At 37.7% G+C, this 19,607-nt stretch overlaps 1 protein-coding gene across 2 annotated transcripts in view; it reads right to left on the bottom strand.

Moving 5' to 3' along the window:
* The window catches only part of LOC135730768 (urea transporter 2), a 37,100-nt gene that overhangs the window by 4,641 nt on the left and 12,852 nt on the right, over positions 1 to 19,607 (bottom strand). For both annotated transcript variants that reach the window (XM_065248683.1, XM_065248684.2), the window contains one exon: positions 7,330 to 7,477. In XM_065248683.1, coding sequence (XP_065104755.1) covers positions 7,330 to 7,477 — 148 coding nt within the window. The remainder of the gene's footprint in view (positions 1 to 7,329; positions 7,478 to 19,607) is intronic.

Here is a 19,607-nt window from a genome sequence, read left to right as displayed (position 1 = left end):
TGAAATGTTATCTATGCAATTCTATAACCTACTTTTAACATCTGTCAAACAAAATGGATTTCTGTTCCGATTTCCATTGGATTTCCTTCCCACTGATAATATTGCCATGGTTACAGGTTTTTATTTGTGCATATGTGTGTGTGTATACAGGATCATGATTTGTCTTTAAAACAATTTGGTTATGAATCAGTGCCAACTGCCAACTGCAGTGAGTTTACTCTATGAGTCATACACAATCTGCTAAACAACACAGATTTAATCAGTGATCCACATTCAATGACTAACAAGTTTAGGGGTCCCTAGATTTGATTGCAGATTCATCTCTGTGCACGCAAGTAAACAACACCACATCTACTACTATCGCACCTTTTTCAGAACTTATTACTATAAACTACAAACAATACATCAACAGTAGTATTAGTACATAAGATGAAAGTTCAAGAACACCTTATTTATCTAATCTGTCAACCGAAGCACAAAGATATATCTTCTTTACATCCCTCTTACATAAACGATTTCTATATATAAGTTACAGTTTTTTTCGATTGCTAAACGACAGTGGGCACAACTGGAGTCACATGTGCAAAACTCTAACTACAGTCTGCACAGCAGCAGTTCATGTGGACCAAACTCTAGTTCATTTTTCATTGCTTGAACACAGTTTTCAAAACTTTACACACTTATTCCATGACTTTAATCACAACCTGCACAACACTGTGGATTTACAGCACTTTGTTCAAATGCTAACACACTGCTGTCAAAACTGTGAACCACACATTCAAAACACAATTGATTTCAGTCTTGTGCCTTTCAAACACTGCTGATTGCAATTTCATATAAATATAAATTCCAATTTCATTTATATATATATATATATATAAATTATGATAGGTATAGCTCAGAAAGACAAATTTAGGAAATGACGGGTTTGTGGAAGCAGAAGGGCTCTCCTGATTTTGCTAAGTGGTTGATGTCCTCAGGGCAACATACCCCAACCTACCCCAAACCCCAACCCTAACCATAACCAAACCCTAAAATCAGAGGGACATGATAAGTAAAAAACAATGGTCCAGAAACAGCTAATCTTGGTTGTAAGCTTAAATTTACGTAAAACAAACTATAATCTTTTTTCTGAAATCTGATTGGTTGATTGAAATGTTGTTCCAGGGTTAACATAATGTTGCCCTGAGGACATCAACCACTTGGCAAAATCAGTTTGAGTGAGGGGGCAGGGTGGCAGGTAGTGGCCTGATGCTAGAGAGAGGCAGGATTAGCCCCTCATTTATTTGTTTGAATTACAGTATGTACTTTTAATTTCTACCTTTTTTTCTCATTACTGTAATTCCATAAATTACTACAAACTATTGAAGCAAACTGCTAATTTTCATTTACCTTAAAGAATTGTTCTGTTCTAAAAATTTCAATAAATCATGTGATAAATCAATCAATAAATAAATAATTATTTGAAGAAAACATTACTTTGTATGACGTCACTGAAATTGTTGAAACTGTAAAGATAAAAAGTTAGTATTTTGTGTATTGGTGTTTGATGTTAGTGTTTTTCCTCTCAGTGTGTTGTGAGTGACAGTGTGTGTTATCTCAGTGAGGGTTGTGTTTAGTGTTTGGCTGCACTAAGCTGTTTTGAGTCATGTGTTTAGAGTTGTGTTGCTTGAAGTGAGTTTTGCAGGTGATATGTACAGTTTAGCTCAGGTGACTTCTGGTATTGCAGACTGTAGTTAGAGTTTTGCACATGTAGCTCCAGTTGTCCTCACTGTTGTTTAGCAATCGAAAAAAACTGTAAATTCCATAAATTAAATTGCAGTTACGTTAAGGATTTACAGCAATGCAAATCTGCAAGGCAAATCTTAGCCTCAGCACTCTCAGCACCTCTTATCAGAAGATAAATTTATGCAGATGCCTTTTAAGAGCCTTTAAGCAGATTTCTTCTGGAAACTTGAAAGAAAATGACATTATGAAATTAAGCATCTAAGTTATTTTTAGAGACTTAATTCATTTTGCTGTATTCAATGCTAAGTGCTGAGACATTGTAAGTCTACTGCCTAAAGGTTTATGACATATATAAACACATCATACTTCAATGCCAACTCAAGGTTTGTACATTTAGTACATTGGAGTTAAAATGGATTAAAGAGGATGGTAACTTGTTTAAACCGTAATAATGTGCTTGCACAAACTACCTATGAGGCTGTTATTTTTGGAGGACAGTCTTGTTTCTACAGTAATGACTTACAGTTTTTTTCGATTGCTAAACGCCAGTGGGCACAACTGGAGTCACATGTGCAAAACTCTAACTACAGTCTGCACAGCAGCAGTTCATGTGGACCAAACTCTAGTTCATTTTTCATTGCTTGAACACAGTTTTCAAAACTCTACACACTTATCCCATGACTTTAACCACAACCTGCACAACACTGTGATTTTACAGCACTTTGTTCAAATGCTAACACACTGCTGTCAAAACTGTGAACCACACATTCAAAACACAATTGATTTCAGTCTTGTGCCTTTCAAACACTGCTGATTGCAATTTCATATAAATATAAATTCCAATTTCATTTATATATATATATATATATATATATATAAATTATGATAGGTATAGCTCAGAAAGACAAATTTAGGAAATGACGGGTTTGTGGAAGCAGAAGGGCTCTCCTGATTTTGCTAAGTGGTTGATGTCCTCAGGGCAACATACCCCAACCTACCCCAAACCCCAACCCTAACCATAACCAAACCCTAAAATCAGAGGGACATGATAAGTAAAAAACAATGGTCCAGAAACAGCTAATCTTGGTTGTAAGCTTAAATTTACGTAAAACAAACTATAATCTTTTTTTCTGAAATCTGATTGGTTGATTGAAATGTTGTTCCAGGGTTAACATAATGTTGCCCTGAGGACATCAACCACTTGGCAAAATCAGTTCGAGTGAGGGGGCAGGGTGGCAGGTAGTGGCCTGATGCTAGAGAGAGGCAGGATTAGCCCCTCATTTATTTGTTTGAATTACAGTATGTACTTTTAATTTCTACCTTTTTTTCTCATTACTGTAATTCCATAAATTACTACAAACTATTGAAGCAAACTGCTAATTTTAATTTACCTTAAAGAATTGTTCTGTTCTAAAAATTTCAATAAATCATGTGATAAATCAATCAATAAATAAATAATTATTTGAAGAAAACATTACTTTGTATGACGTCACTGAAATTGTTGAAACTGTAAAGATAAAAAGTTAGTATTTTGTGTATTGGTGTTTGATGTTAGTGTTTTTTCTCTCAGTGTGTTGTGAGTGACAGTGTGTGTTATCTCAGTGAGGGTTGTGTTTAGTGTTTGGCTGCACTAAGCTGTTTTGAGTCATGTGTTTAGAGTTGTGTTGCTTGAAGTGAGTTTTGCAGGTGATATGTACAGTTTAGCTCAGGTGACTTTTGGTATTGCAGACTGTAGTTAGAGTTTTGCACATGTAGCTCCAGTTGTGCCCACTGTTGTTTAGCAATCGAAAAAAACTGTAATGGACAAACAGGGCCCGTAAACACTGCATATTAATTCGGTTGTCAGTTCACCTTTTAATGCTTAATCCTGTTCTGTACACACACAGTTCAGTAATTTAAGGGACAGACAACTGCATTCGACAACTGAATTAACTCCCGCAAAATGCAGGTAGTGACAACCGAATTTACACAAACTCTGCACAGTGTGTACATAACCGAACTGAACAACTAGTTAATCAAGTGTTTAAACGTGCATCATGGACATGACAGGTCTCTCTTCTGAAAAAATTAATTCCTAGAAGGGGAAAAAGTCTTTGTATGTGCAGTACAGAAAATGACAGAGGCACAAGCGTTTGCTGACTAGTGTTGCCAGATCTTGCACTAAAAGCAGCGAACAAGAAAAATCCAATAATAAACCGAAATAAATCTAAATGCTTTACCTCAAAGATCAAAATATTGGGACCGGCACCCTCACACTTTATTAACACCAAAAACTTGATAGCTTCATGAGCCAAAAGCCATAAACGGTTAAGCACCAAAACGGTATTTACGTACAAAAAAGACAAGGACCTGGCAACACTGCAAGACCGTGTGCTGTGAAGCAGCCCCACAAAAGTAAAATACGCTACACAACGCCAAGACGGAGGTTTATTGCAAAACACAATGCTGTTATTACTTTGGTCAAAGCTGTGAGTGATAAGTGTGTGATCTCACAAAGTTCTGTGGGATAGTCACAGAATTGTTTGCTCATTTTTCCGTGGCATTCTCACGGATCTCCGTGGCCCTGCTACGGACTGTCTTTTTGCGTGGCATTCTCACGGATTGGTTACTCAACTGCTTTTTCCTTTTTTCAAACCATTTTCGCTCCGGTTTAGGGTTAGTTTTGGTGTTTGCGTTAGTATGTCACTTTAACCATTGGTTTATACTATTTTTTCTAATTTATTCTTTTATATTTTCTAAACTTTAAACAATTGTCGCCTGGCGTTGGGGTTAGAGTTGGGTTTGGGTAAGGATGTCATATCATGTAAATCTTACCCTAAACCGAAGTGACAATGGTAAGAAAATAGGACAAAGCAGTTGAGTAACCAATCCGTGAGAATGCCACGGAAAAAGACAGTCCATAGCAGGGCCACGGAAAAATGCGGAGATCCGTGAGAATGCCACGGAAAAATGAGCAAAAAATTCTGTGACTATCACATGGAAATTCGTGAGATCAGGCTGGTTAATCATCACATTTTCGGGAGTGTGTCTTGTTCCGTACAGACATAAAATGAACATTTAGGGGATTCACTCCCGCATTTTAATGGGGTTGTCACTCCTGAAAGTTTGCAGTGTGTATGAGACCTATAGAGCGTGTTTTGTCCCTACGTTGTCTTATAGCAGCTACCGTAGCGTCTCAATGTGTTTAGAAATTGAGGGGTGAGCTGTGGACTGAGCCGCTGGTTGAAATTCACAATCTCATTACTAGATGGCTGCTGCTAAAAAACCCATGCTGGACATTTAAATAAACCTAAAAAATGTCCATATTTGACTCAGTCATTTGTTGAAACAACTCAGCATTATTTTAGAATCCACACCCCAAAATATTGGGTTGGTTTAACCCATGCTTGATTAAATATTGGACAGGGATATAAATAAACCTATGATTGGTTGTTTAAACTCCTAGGTTTATTTATAACCCAACAGTTGGTGCTATATAATATTTAACCAACCATGGGTTAAACCAACCCAACATTTTTACAGTGTATGCTTACTCTCGTTATTTACTCAAAAAAAGTATAAAGCAACCTAAGTCAAAAACAAAACCTTGAAATAAACTAGACAAGACCCAAACACATCATTAGACTCACTAGCTACAGTACGTAGCACTACAAGGCTGCCACCATGAATAGGCTATATTTAATGCACAACAAATGCATATGAGTTTGTTAAATATCCCTCAGAAATCAAATCCTATCCTACATTATACATTTATCCTACAAGTTCTTGGAATGTTCTCCCATATACAATATGTTTAATTTAAAGAGAAAGAAAATAATTGATAATTGAAATCAGGTTTGTTTGTTAGTTACACAAGGCTTAGTCCTATTCTCATGCTTAGTCTTGATTGTACAACATTAAAGTAAAGAGACTCTGTGCTCCTCTAGGCTTTTGACTGGTAGGAGGCAGATGTAATTTCACTCTACTGTTACAGTCACTTATCATCTAAGTAGATAAAGCTAGTATGAGAGAAACTATACACCAGCATGAAGTGAGTCAACTATTGATAAATGAAAGGATCATGGGAAGATGAGAAAGAGCGATTAGTTGTATTGATCAGAGGCTGAGGATGTCCTATAGGGTGTGTGTGTGTACTTTTATACTTTGGAGACAATACTGTCACCAGAAGTGCCCTAAATCTGACAAAATTTCGTTTTGAAATCATTTGTGTTAACTACAATTTAATTACAATTAGCTGTATAAGAAAATCTAAACAATATATGAGGTGTCTTACACTACTACTCGGATCTATCTTACATTTCATTAAATATTTTCTACAGTTCAAGCCCTGCGGCAGTCTGCACCTCTTTCCTTGTGTTCTGCCCAAGTGCAGACAGGTGCCAGGAAGATATTGAATAAGTAAGACAGGCACAGAGAAAAAGAAAGAGAGATTAGCGATTCTGACAAAATGGGAACATTCAGGGAAATTAAATGTCTCTCTGTGGTCCCTTGGCTTTATCCGATGAGCAAACAGGGCCACTGGTTTTGTGGCCTGTTTAACTAAATAGACTTTCTAAAGCCAATCTTACAGATATGGAAGAAATATAGGGTGGGCACGTGTATGTTTGTGCATGCGTGTGTGTGCGCGCACGTGTGTTTGTTGGTGGTTGCTGTATTAAGAGGAGAAATCTTATAACAACTCCCCTCCAACACACACAGAGTCTCGCTGTAACACCTATGACTCATATGTCTTTGTATTGATGTGTATCCAATAGAAGAGAGGGGGGAAAGAGTGCGTCTGAGCATATGTTAGTATATAAAGATAGTGAGATGTGAGAGAGAGAGAGAGAGAGAGAGAGAAGAGAGAGAGAGAGAGAGAGAGAGAGAGAGAGAGAGAGAGAGAGAGAGAGAGAGACAAAAGCTGCAGCAAAATGTGGAGAATTACTAAGCAGAATCCACACATGATCAGACTTTCACATTTTTAGCATAAAGACAAAACAAAATTTCCTCACAATCCTTACAATGGTTCAAAGACCTTCATCATCATAACTGGCTTAAAGGAGACAAGAAAACACGATAAAATTTAGGCTGGGAAGATTTTGATGAGCTATTCGAGTTTAGAAATTTTAGTTTATGTTGAAATTATGTTGAAATAATAAATATATTAAGTTTTGTAGCTTGGCTAATCTGAACACACACTGTTGAGATCTCTTTTTAAAATAGGGAGATGTTTCCCAGACAGCCTTTCGATTATTCCAGGACTAGGCCTTGGTTATATAAGGACATAACAGTAGTTTTTACAAACAAACCTTACACAAAACAATACTGAAGTGCAAACTGAGACAAAACAATGATATATGTTAAGATACGTCCTTTGAAAGATGTTTGTAAATGAAGGCAGCTTAAAGCATTTTAGTCTGGGACTAGAATAAACCCTGTCTGGGGAACCACCCCTTGGAGACATAGGTGAAAGACTATTAGCAGTAGACATAGGGAAAGTATCTGCTTGGTCTCTTTTTAATATCATTGCTGTCTTGAATTGGGATATTAAAGAGATCTCATCGACTCTTAAATTAGTTCACAAATGCACCAACTTGTTTGTAATTTTTGCTTCTGATTTACCTGCCACAATGCCAATGACAGACCCGAAGATGGCGTAGACAGTCAAAATAGGTGAGAAGATTAGAATAGCGACCAGGATGAGTAGCGATGGCCCTAAAGTCTGACATGCAAAAATCTGGCCCACGCCCAGCACCGCCCCCTGTAGGAGCTGATGGGAACAGCAAACACATATGAGTCTGATTATTAATTATGCTGTAATATCTGGCTTAAAGAAGGGGTGCAAGAGTTTTGTACCTGGATACCAAAACGCACTTGTAGCCAATCAGCAGTAAGGAGCAGGTCTACTAATGACACGGACGGTAGAGCGCTCAGTTCTATTCACCTTATTTTCCACGACAACAAGGGCGGCGCCATTGCGCTCATTTTGTCAACGTACTTCCGGCTGCATATGATGAGCAGCTGAGGCAGTGGCTGAAGGCGACGCGTTAAACTTAAAAAGCTCATTCAAGCGTCTTTTTGTTTGTTTCTTACCAATTTTAACGGACGGGAAGCCGACTGAGGAACACCCTAATCCAAAGTAATGGTTCGACCACGATGGTAGAAGATTTTCCCGGTACCACCGTGGTCACATGATCGGTAAAACGTAAGGTCTTCCGGGCAACACGTGTAGTTTTTTTCCGGTCAAGTAAAGCGAGTGGAGGGACGCGGGAACTACAATTCCCATAATCCCATGCGTGCTACTCTGACGCCTCTTTGGCCGAAGCAAAAGAAACACGGATTTTAAATCTGATGTGTCGAAAAAGTTCGCGTTCGCTGTGACAAGAAACGAGGAAGGACAAAATGTGATGGACATTCAAAAAACGAGTGAGTAAATCCGTGAATGAGCAGAGTGTGTATGCCGTTTCTCAATTAGAAGGTTGCAGCCTCCTTAGGTCGCATATGCAGGCTGCATCCGTCATTAAACGCCTGGTGTATTTAAGTTAACTGAGTATTACATTCGCAAGTCATAAGCGTGTTACAATAATATACGATTAAATAAGATTATACAACAGTTCTTTCTGGTTCTCGAATCTGATTGGCTAAGAGCTATGCGATATTGTGCTGATAACGGCACTGTAACCGCATCACCTTTCGTATTATTCCGCCACCTAGTGAATGGAGGTCCTAAGCAGGCTCATCTCTGAATGGAAAAACACAGACGCGCTGTTTTGAATCACTCTCCGTGTGTCTCATTAGTTTACTAGCTCATAAATCAGTCTGTGAATCCCCAATCGGAAGTAATTATTCTGTCAAATATCAGCGCTCTTGGATGTTACGTTAAAGTTAATGGGAGAAATGTCTTGTCACATCGTGTGGACGATTAACACTTGGAAAGAGGAATATAAACACTCGTTTTTATCTGGAGCTATATCTTTTATCAGAACGCGAAAACACCGTGGAACTGCAGGTAAGCACCGCAGCTTTTAAATGTGGACATTGATCATTTACTTTATCGTGATGTGACTATTAAAACATGTTATGAGATATCGCCACTGGTATATTTATAAGCAGCATGCAAAAACATCTCTCTGACACTTATAAAAAACCATTTTGTATAGTACTGACAAGAACAAAGTTTAATAATAATAATCGAGTGCTCGTATCGCGTTAAGAATAAATGAGAAAGCAATAGTAACGTTATACAAGCATAGTTTTATTAACTTTTACCTCGCGCCAAAACAATAACAACACAAAAGACACTAAATATGAATAAAAAAACAAGTAATCGTTTGATCATGACACCACATACTGCTGATTTGATCTCATTTTGACGATCATGAACAAACAAGGCCAACATGAGAGCCAGGGTATCTCTGTCAGAGATGTAGCCCAGAGAGGGCGGTGGTCAGCCGGGCTAGTGAACACTCACGTCCGCTCATGCTTTGGTTCTCATTCGTACCGAATCTCAGTAAGCACTCGTTCAAACAGGCGCTATCTTTACTAATCGACTGCAGATTTAAATATAATACATATACATTCTCGACTAAACTAATCTTAAAACTACACTTTGTGACCAAGAAACGGTAATATAAAGAAACGGCTTTTCCGGCGTCCATTGAGTTGTTATGAGCTTCAAAGCAGCCGAAAGTTTTACCTGTCATTCTGGCCGCCCTCAAATCCGTGGCGGAAGAAGTAGTTCTCAAACAAAGAGGCTTTTAAACAAACTCCGTTGTTGTTTTTTAGTTTTCGTTTTTCAAACGTGTGCCGTCGAACTGTTGTATAAAAGCAATATCGCTCTCGGAGTCGTGTGATATAGCTCTATATCATCACGGCTGTGATTGCCTACGGCCTCGTGCCTCTGGCCTAATCACAGCCGTGATGATATAGAGCTATATCACACTCCTACTCGAGCGATATTGCTTAAATAATACAACAGTTCTTTCTGGTTCTCGAATCTGATTGGCTAAGAGCTATGCGATATTGTGCTGATAACGGCACTGTAACCGCATCACCTTTCGTATCATTCCGCCACCTAGTGAATGGAGGTCCTAAGCAGGCTCATCTCTGAATGGAAAAACACAGACGCGCTGTTTTGAATCACTCTCCGTGTGTCTCATTAGTTTACTAGCTCATAAATCAGTCTGTGAATCCCCAATCGGAAGTAATTATTCTGTCAAAGATCAGCGCTCTTGGATGTTACGTTAAAGTTAATGGGAGAAATGTCTTGTCACATCGTGTGGACGATTAACACTTGGAAAGAGGAATATAAACACTCGTTTTTTTCTGGAGCTATATCTTTTATCAGAACGCGAAAACACCGTGGAAATGCAGGTAAGCACCGCAGCTTTTAAATGTGGACATTGATCATTTACTTTATCGTGATGTGACTATTAAAACATGTTATGAGATATCGCCACTGGTATATTTATAAGCAGCATGCAAAAACATCTCTCTGACACTTATAAAAAACCATTTTGTATAGTACTGACAAGAACAAAGTTTAATAATAATAATCGAGTGCTCGTATTGCGTTAAGAATAAATGAGAAAGCAATAGTAACGTTATACAAGTATAGTTTTATTAACTTTTACCTCGCGCCAAAACAATAACAACACAAAAGACACTAAATATGAATAAAAAAACAAGTAATCGTTTGATCATGACACCACATACTGCTGATTTGATCTCATTTTGACGATCATAAACAAACAAGGCCAACATGAAAGCCAGGGTATCTCTGTCAGAGATGTAGCCCAGAGAGGGCGGTGGTCAACTGCGGTCAGGCCACCCTCCACTTTGAAAAAGACGGTCAAACTAGCCCTCACGTTTTTTTCTGTGTGCACATATATTAGGCATTACGGTAAATGCACGAGAGGAAAAATTTCAAAATAAAAGTTTCTCACTTAATCTGTTGATATTTCTGTTGCATTCTGTGTGTATTTTAAATCGTTGCTAGGGTATTATGGGTGGTTTCTGTTTCTGTTGCATTCTGTGTGGTTGCTAGGGTTCTTTAAGTGGTTGCTAGGCTGTTTCTGTTGTATTTTGTGTGGTTGCTAGGGTGTTTCTGTTGCATTCTGTGTCTGTTAGGTCGTTGCTAGGGTATTATGGGTTGTTGCTAGGCTGTTTCTCTTGCATTCTGTGTGGTTGCTAGGGTTCTTTAAGTGGTTGCTAGGCTGTTTCTGTTGTATTTTGTGTGGTTGCTAGGCTGTTTCTGTTGCATTCTGTGTCTGTTAAGTCGTTGCTAGGGTATTATGGGTTGTTGCTAGGCTGTTTCTCTTGCATTCTGTGTGGTTGCTAGGCTGTTGCTAGGGTTCTTTAAGTTGTAACTAGGGTATACTGGGTGGTTGCTAGGGTGTTTCTGTTGCATTCTGTGTGTGTTTAAGACGTTGCTAGGGTATTATGGGTGGTTGCTAGGCTTTTTCTCTTTCATTCTGTGTGGTTGCTAGGGTTCTTTAAGTGGTTGCTAGGCTGTTTCTGTTGTATTCTGTGTGGTTGCTAGGCTGTTTCTGTTGCATTCTGTGTCTCTGTTAAGTAATTGCTAGGGTATTATGGGTTGTCGCTAGGCTGTTTCTCTTGCATTCTGTGTGGTTGCTAGGGTTCTTTAAGTTGTTGCTAGGCTGTTTCTGTTGCACACTGTAAGTCGTTGCTAGGGTATTATGGGTGGTTTCTATGCTGTTTCTCTTGCATTCTCTGTGTGTTTTAAGTCGTTGCTAGGGTATTATGGGTGGTTGCTAGGCAGTTTCTCTTGCATTCTCTGTGTTTTAAGTGGTTGCTAGGGTATCATGGGTGGTTGCTAGGCGATTTCTGTTGCATTCTGTGTGGTTGCTAGGGTGCTTTAAGTGGTTGTTAGGCTGTTTCTGTTGCATTCTGTGTGTGTTTTAAGTGGTTGCTATGGTATTATGGGTGGTTTCTAGGCTGTTTCTGTTGCATTCTGTGTGGTTACTTGGGTTCTTTAAGTGGTTGCTAGGTTGTTTCTGTTGCATTCTTTGTGGTTGCTAGGCTGTTTTTGTTGCATTCTGTGTGTGTTTTAAGTCGTTGCTAGGGTATTATGGGTGGTTGCTAGGCGGTTTTTGTTGCATTCTGTGTATGTTTTAAGTCGTTGCTAGGGTCTTATGCGTGGTTGCTAGGTTGTTTCTGTTGCTTTCACTGTGTGTTTTAACTCGTTACTAGGGTATTATGTGTGGTTGCTAGGCGGTTTCTGTTGCATTCTGGTTGGTTGCTATGCTTTTGTTAGGGTTTTAAGTAGTTGCTAGGGTAGAGCTATGGTTTTCTATGTGATTGCTAGACTGTTGCTAGGGTACTATGGGTGTTTGCTAGGCTGTTACTGTTGCATTCTGTGTCTGATTTAAGTAGTTGCTAGGGTGTTATGGGTGTTTGCTAGGCTGTTTCTGTTGCATTCTGTGTCTGTTTTAAGTCATTGCAATGGTATTATTGGTGGTTGCTAAGATGTTTCTGTTGCATTATATGCGGTTGCTAGGCTGTTCCTAGAGTATAGCTATGGTTTTCCATGTGATTGCTAGACTGTTGCTAGGGTATTATGGGTGATTGCTAGGCTGTGGCTCTGGTATTCTGTGTGGTTGCTATGGAAATATGAGGGTTGCTAGGATGTTGCTCTGGCTTTTTGTGTGGTTGCTAGGCAATTGCTATGGTATTATGGGTGGTTGCTAGACTGTTGTACTGTCATTCTGTGGGGTAACTTGGCAGTTACTAGGGTATTATGGGGGGTTGCTAGGCTGTTGTATGATTCTGGTTGGTTGCTGATATTGCTTTTGTTTGCTGGGTAATTGCTAGACCGTTGCTAGGGTATAATGGGTGGCTGCTATACTGTTGCTAGGGTGTTCTTTGCAAGGGTATTTTAGGTGGTTCATAAAATTGCTAGGCTGTTCAGGGTGGTTGACACAGAACGATATGCATTTAATACAGTGTCTGTGAGTGAATGGTAGGTAGTTGCTACAGTATTATGGGTGGTTGCTAGTGTTACTAGTTGCTTGGGTTGTTCAGGGGATTGACAGAGCATTGCTATAGTCAATATTTTCTATATATTTAGTTAGATGTTAAAGGGAAACTACCTCTTTCCACAAAATCATTCCACTTCTGAATGATAGTACACCATCTCAAGATGTCACACCTGTAGTATCGTCACAGTCTGATATGCTGTTTTTAAAATAAAGAGCTCTAAGTAGTCCGATACACTTGCAGTATTTTCTATACATTCGTTAGATGTTAAAGGTAAACTACCTGTTTCCACAGAATCATTCCACTTCTAAATGATAGTACACCATCTCAGGTTTTCACCACTGCAGTATCATCACAGTCTGATATGCTGTTATTAAAATATAATGCTCTAAGATGTCAAGTAAACTCTGTATGTTCTGTACATTTGGTTAGATGATAAAGGGAATCTACCTGTTTCCACAGAATAATTCCACTTCTAAATGATAGTACACCATTTCAGGTTGTCACTCCTGCCGTATCATCACAGTCTGATATTCTGTTTTTAAAATAGAAAGCTCTAAGAAGTCATATACACTTGTGGTATTGTCTATATATTCGGTTAGATGTTAAAGGGAAACTACATGTTGCCACAGAATCATTCCACTTCTAAATGATAGTACACAATCTCAGGTTGTCACACCTGTAGTATCATCACAGTCTGATATGCTGTTTTTAAAATATAAAGCCCTGAGGTATCATATACACACTGTATTTTCTATACATTCAGTTACATGTTAAAGGGAAACTACCTGTTTCCACAAAATCATTTCACTTCTGAATGATAGTAAACAATCTCAGGTTGTCACCACTGCAGTATCATCACAGTCTGATATGCTGTTGTTAAAATATAGAGCCCTGAGGTATCATATACACCTTGTATTTTCTATATATTAGATTAGATGTTAAAGGGAAACTACCTGTTTCCACAGAATCATTCCACTTCTAAATGATAGTACACAATCTCTGGTTGTCACCACTGCAGTATCATCACAGTCTGATATGCTGTTTTAAAAATAGAGAGCTCTAAGAAGTCCAATAAACTTGCAGTATTTTCTATACATTCGGTTACATGTTAAAGGGAAACTACCTGTTTCCACAGAATCATTCCATTTCTAAGTGACAGTACACCATCTCAGGTTGTCACCACTGCAGTATCATCACAGTCTGATATGCTGTTGTTAAAATATATAGCCCTGAGGTATCATACACACTGTATTTTCTATACATTCAGTTACATGTTAAAGGGAAACCACCCGTTTCCACAGAATCATTCCACTTCTAAATGATAGTACATCATCTCAGTAGTCACCCCTGCAGTATCATCACAATCTGATATGCTGTTTTTAAAAGAGAAAGCTCTAAGAAGTCCTATACACTTGCAGTATTTTCTATGCATTCGGCTATATGTTAAAGGGAAACTACCTGTTTCCACAAAATCATTCCACTTCTGAATGATAGTACACCATCTCAGGTTGTCACACCTGTAGTATCATCACAGTCTGATATGCTGTTGTTAAAATATAGAGCCCTGAGGTATCATATACACACTGTATTTTCTATATATTCAGTTACATGTTAAAGGGAAACTACCTGTTTCCACAAAATCATTCCACTTCTGAATGATAGTACACCATCTCAGGTTGTCACACCTGTAGTATCATCACAGTCTGATATGCTGTTTTTAAAATATAAAGCCCGGAGGTATCATATACACATTGTATTTTCTATACATTCAGTTACATGTGAAAGGGAAACTACCTGTTTCCACAAAATCATTCCACTTCTGAATGATAGTAAACAATCTCAGGTTGTCACCTCTGCAGTATCATCACAGTCTGATATGCTGTTGTTAAAATATAAAGCCCTGAGGTATCATATACACACTGTATTTTCTATACATTCAGTTACATGTTAAAGGGAAACTACCTGTTTCCACAAAATCATTCCACTTCTAAATGATAGTACACCATCTCAGGTTGTCACCAATGCAGTATCATCACAGTCTGATATGCTGTTGTTAAAATATAAAGCCCTGAGGTATCATATACACACTGTATTTTCTATACATTCAGTTAGATGTTAAAGGGAAACTACCTGTTTCCACAAAATCATTCCACTTCTAAATGATAGTACACCATCTCAGGTTGTCACCAATGCAGTATCATCACAGTCTGATATGCTGTTGTTAAAATATAAAGCCCTGAGGTATCATATACACACTGTATTTTCTATATATTCAGTTACATGTTAAAGGGAAACTACCTGTTTCCACAAAATCATTCCACTTCTGAATGATAGTACACCATCTCAGGTTGTCACACCTGTAGTATCATCACAGTCTGATATGCTGTTTTTAAAATATAAAGCCCGGAGGTATCATATACACATTGTATTTTCTATACATTCAGTTACATGTGAAAGGGAAACTACCTGTTTCCACAAAATCATTCCACTTCTGAATGATAGTAAACAATCTCAGGTTGTCACCTCTGCAGTATCATCACAGTCTGATATGCTGTTGTTAAAATATAAAGCCCTGAGGTATCATATACACACTGTATTTTCTATACATTCAGTTACATGTTAAAGGGAAACTACCTGTTTCCACAAAATCATTCCACTTCTAAATGATAGTACACCATCTCAGGTTGTCACCAATGCAGTATCATCACAGTCTGATATGCTGTTGTTAAAATATAAAGCCCTGAGGTATCATATACACACTGTATTTTCTATACATTCAGTTAGATGTTAAAGGGAAACTACCTGTTTCCACAGAATAATTCCAACTCTGAATGATAGTACACCATCTCAGGTTGTCACTCCTGCAGTGTCATCACAGTCTGATATGCTGTTTTTAAATTAGGGGGCTCTTAGATGTCATATACAAACTGTATTTTCTATACATTCCGTCAGATGTTAAAAGAAAACTACCTGTTTCCACAGAATCATTTCACTTTTGAATGATAATACACCATCTCAGGTTGTCACTCCTGCAGTATCATCACAGTCTGATATGCTGTTTTTAAAATAGAGAGCTCTAAGATGTCATATACACTCTGTATGTTCTATACATTCAGTTAGATGTTAAAGGGAAACTACCTGTTTCCACAGAATCATTCTACTTCTGAATGATAGTAAAACATCTCAGGTTGTCACCCCTGCAGTATCATCACAGTCTGATATGCGGTTTTTAAATTAGAGAGCTCTAAGGTGTGTAACACATGCAGTTTTTTCTATAATTTGGTTACATGTTTAAGGAAAACTACCCGTTTCCACAGAATCATTCGACTTCTGAATGATAGTACACCATCTCAGGTTGTCACTCCTGCAGTGTTATCACAGACTTATATTCGGTTTTTAAATTAGGGGGTTCTAAGATGTCAAATACACTCTCTCTTTTCTATACATTAGGTTAGATGTTAAAAGAAAACTACCTGTTTCCACAGAATCATTCTATTTCTGCATGGTACTACAAGGGTGACAACCTGAGATGTTGTACTATTAATACAGTCTGATATGTGTTTTTTAAATTAGGGGGCTCTAAAATGTCATATATACTTTGTATTATCTATACATTCCGTTAGATGTTAGAGGGAAACTACCTGTTTCCACAGAATCATTCCTACTATTATTCAGAAGTGAACATCTCATGTTGTCACTCCTGCAGAATCATCACAGATACCAAAGTGGAAAAAATGTACAAAACACTGTCTATTTGCTTACTAATTCAGAAGTGTAATGATTCTGTGGAAACAGGTAGTTTCCTTTTAACATCTAACCGAATGAATAGAAAATGCAGAGTGTATATGAAATCTTAGAGGCCCCTAATTTAAAAACAGCTTATGAGACTGTTATGATACTGCAGGAGTGACAACCTCAGATGGTGTCCTATCATTCAGAAGTGGAATGATGCTGTGGAAACATGTAGTTTCCCTTTAACATCTAATTGTATGTATAGAAAATACAGCGTTTATTGGACACCTTAGAGCTCTCCATTTTAAAAACAGGATATCAGACTGTTGTGATAATGCAGGGGTGACAACCTGAGGTGTTGTACTGTCATTCAGAAGTGGAATGATTTTGTAGAAACAGGTAGTTTCCCTTTAACATCTAACAAAATGTATAGAAAATACAGAGTGTATATGTGATCATAGAGGCCCCTAATTTAAAAAAACGCATATCAGACTGTGATAATACTACAGGGGTGACAACCTGAGATGTTGTGCTATCATTCAGAAGTGGAATGATTCTGTGGAAACAGGTAGTTTCCCTTTAATATCTAACTGAATTTATAGAAAATACTGCATGTGTTAGACATCTTAGAGCTCTCTATTTTAAAAACAGCATATCAGACTGTGATGATACTATAGGGGTGACAACCTGCAATGGTGTACTATCATTCATAAGTTGAATGATTTTGTGGAAACAGGTAGTTTCCCTTTAACATCTAACCGAATATATAGAAAATACAGAGTGTATATGACATCTTTTAGCTCTCTGTTTTAAAAACAGCATATCAGAAAGTGATAATACTACAGGGGTGACAACCTGAGGTGGTTTACTATAATTCAGAAGTGGAATGATTCTGTGGAAACTGGTAGTTTTCCTTTAACATCTACCTGAATCTATAAAAAATACAGAGTGTATATGTGATCTTAGAGCCCCCAAATTTAAAAACCACATATCAGACTGTGATAATACTACAGGGGTGACAACCTGAAATGTTGTACTATCATTCAGAAGTGGAATGATTTTGTGGAAACAGGTAGTTTCCCTTTAACATCTAACTGAATATATAAAAAATACAGAGTGTATATGTGATCTTAGAGCCCCCAAATTTAAAAACCACATATCAGACTGTGATAATACTACAGGGGTGACAACCTGAAATGTTGTACTATCATTCAGAAGTGGAATGATTTTGTGGAAACAGGTAGTTTCCCTTTAACATCTAACTGAATATATAGAAAATACAGAGTGTATATGACATCTTATAGCTCTCTGTTTTAAAAACAGCATATCAGACTGTAATGATACTGCAGGAGTGACAACCTGAGATGGTGTACTATCATTCAGAAGTGGAATGATGCTGTGGAAACAGGTAGTTTTCCTTCAACATCCAACTGAATTAATAGAAAATACAGAGTTTACTGGACATCTTAGAGCCCCCTAATTTAAAAACAGCTGATCAGACTGTGATAATACTACAGGGGTGACAACCTGAGATGGTGTACTATCATTTAGAAGTGGAATGATTCTGTGGAAACAGGTACTTTCCCTTTAACATCTGACCAAATGTGTAGAACATACAGAGTGTATATGACATTTTAGAGCATTATAATTTAAAAACAGCATATCAGACTGTGATGATACTGCAGTGGTGACAACCTGAGATGGTGTACTATCATTTAGAAGTGGAATGATTCTGTGGAAACAGGTAGTTTCCCTTTAACAATTGACCAAATGTATGGAAAATACCACAAGTGTATAGGACTTCTTAAAGCACTCTATTTTAAAAACAGCATATCAGACTGTGATGATACTGCAGTGGTGACAACCTGATATGGTGTACTATCATTCAGAAGTGAAATAATTCTGTGGAAACTGGTAGTTTTCTTTTAACATCTATCTGAATGTATAGAAAATACAGAGTGTGTATGGTATCTTAGGGATCTATATTTTAACAATAACATATCAGACTGTTGATGATACTGCAGGAGTGACAACCTGAGATGGTTTACTATCATTCAGAAGTGGAATGATTCTGTGGAAACAGGTAGTTTCCCTTTAACATGTAACCGAATGTATAGAAAATATTGCAAGTTTATTGGACTTCTTAGAGCTCTCTATTTTAAAAACATCATATCAGACTGTGATGATACTGCAGGAGTGACAACCTGAGATGGTGTACTATCATTTAGAAGTGGAATGATTCTGTGGAAACGGGTGGTTTCCCTTTAACATGTAACTGAATGTATAGAAAATACAGTGTGTATGATACCTCAGGGCTATATATTTTAACAACAGCATATCAGACTGTGATGATACTGCAGTGGTGACAACCTGAGATGGTGTACTGTCATTTAGAAGTGGAATGATTCTGTGGAAACAGGTAGTTTCCCTTAAACATGTAACCGAATTTATAGAAAATACTGCAAGTGTATAGGACTGCATAGAGCTCTCTATTTTAAAAACAGCATATCAGACTGTGATGATACTGCAGTGGTGACAACCTGAGATGGTGTACTGTCATTTAGAAGTGAAATGATTTTGTGGAAACAGGTAGTTTCCCTTAAACATGTAACTGAATGTATAGAAAATACAGTGTGTATATGATACCTCAGGGCTCTATATTTTAACAACAGCATATCAGACTGTGATGATACTGCAGGAGTGACAACCTGAGATGGTGTACTATCATTCAGAAGTGGAATGATGCTGTGGAAACAGGTAGTTTTCCTTCAACATCCAACTGAATTAATAGAAAATACAGAGTTTACTGGACATCTTAGAGCCCCCTAATTTAAAAACAGCTGATCAGACTGTGATAATACTGCAGTGGTTACAACCTGAGATGGTGTATTATCATTCAGAAGTGAAATAATTCTGTGGAAACAGGTAGTTTTCTTTTAACATCTATCTGAATGTATAGAAAATACAGAGTGTGTATGGTAATTTGGGGCTCTATATTTTAACAATAACATATCAGACTGTGATGATACTGCAGGAGTGACAACCTGAGATGTTGTACTATCATTTAGAAGTGGAATGATTCTGTGGAAACAGGTAGTTTCCCTTTAACATCTAGCCAAATGTATAGAAAATACTGCAAGTGTATAGGACTTCTTGGAGCTCTCTAT

Source organism: Paramisgurnus dabryanus, chromosome 2, assembly GCF_030506205.2.
Source record: "Paramisgurnus dabryanus chromosome 2, PD_genome_1.1, whole genome shotgun sequence".
NCBI lineage: Eukaryota > Metazoa > Chordata > Actinopteri > Cypriniformes > Cobitidae > Paramisgurnus > Paramisgurnus dabryanus.
The sequence above is the reverse complement of the archived record's forward strand: the minus strand, read 5'-3'. Positions and strand labels throughout refer to the sequence as shown.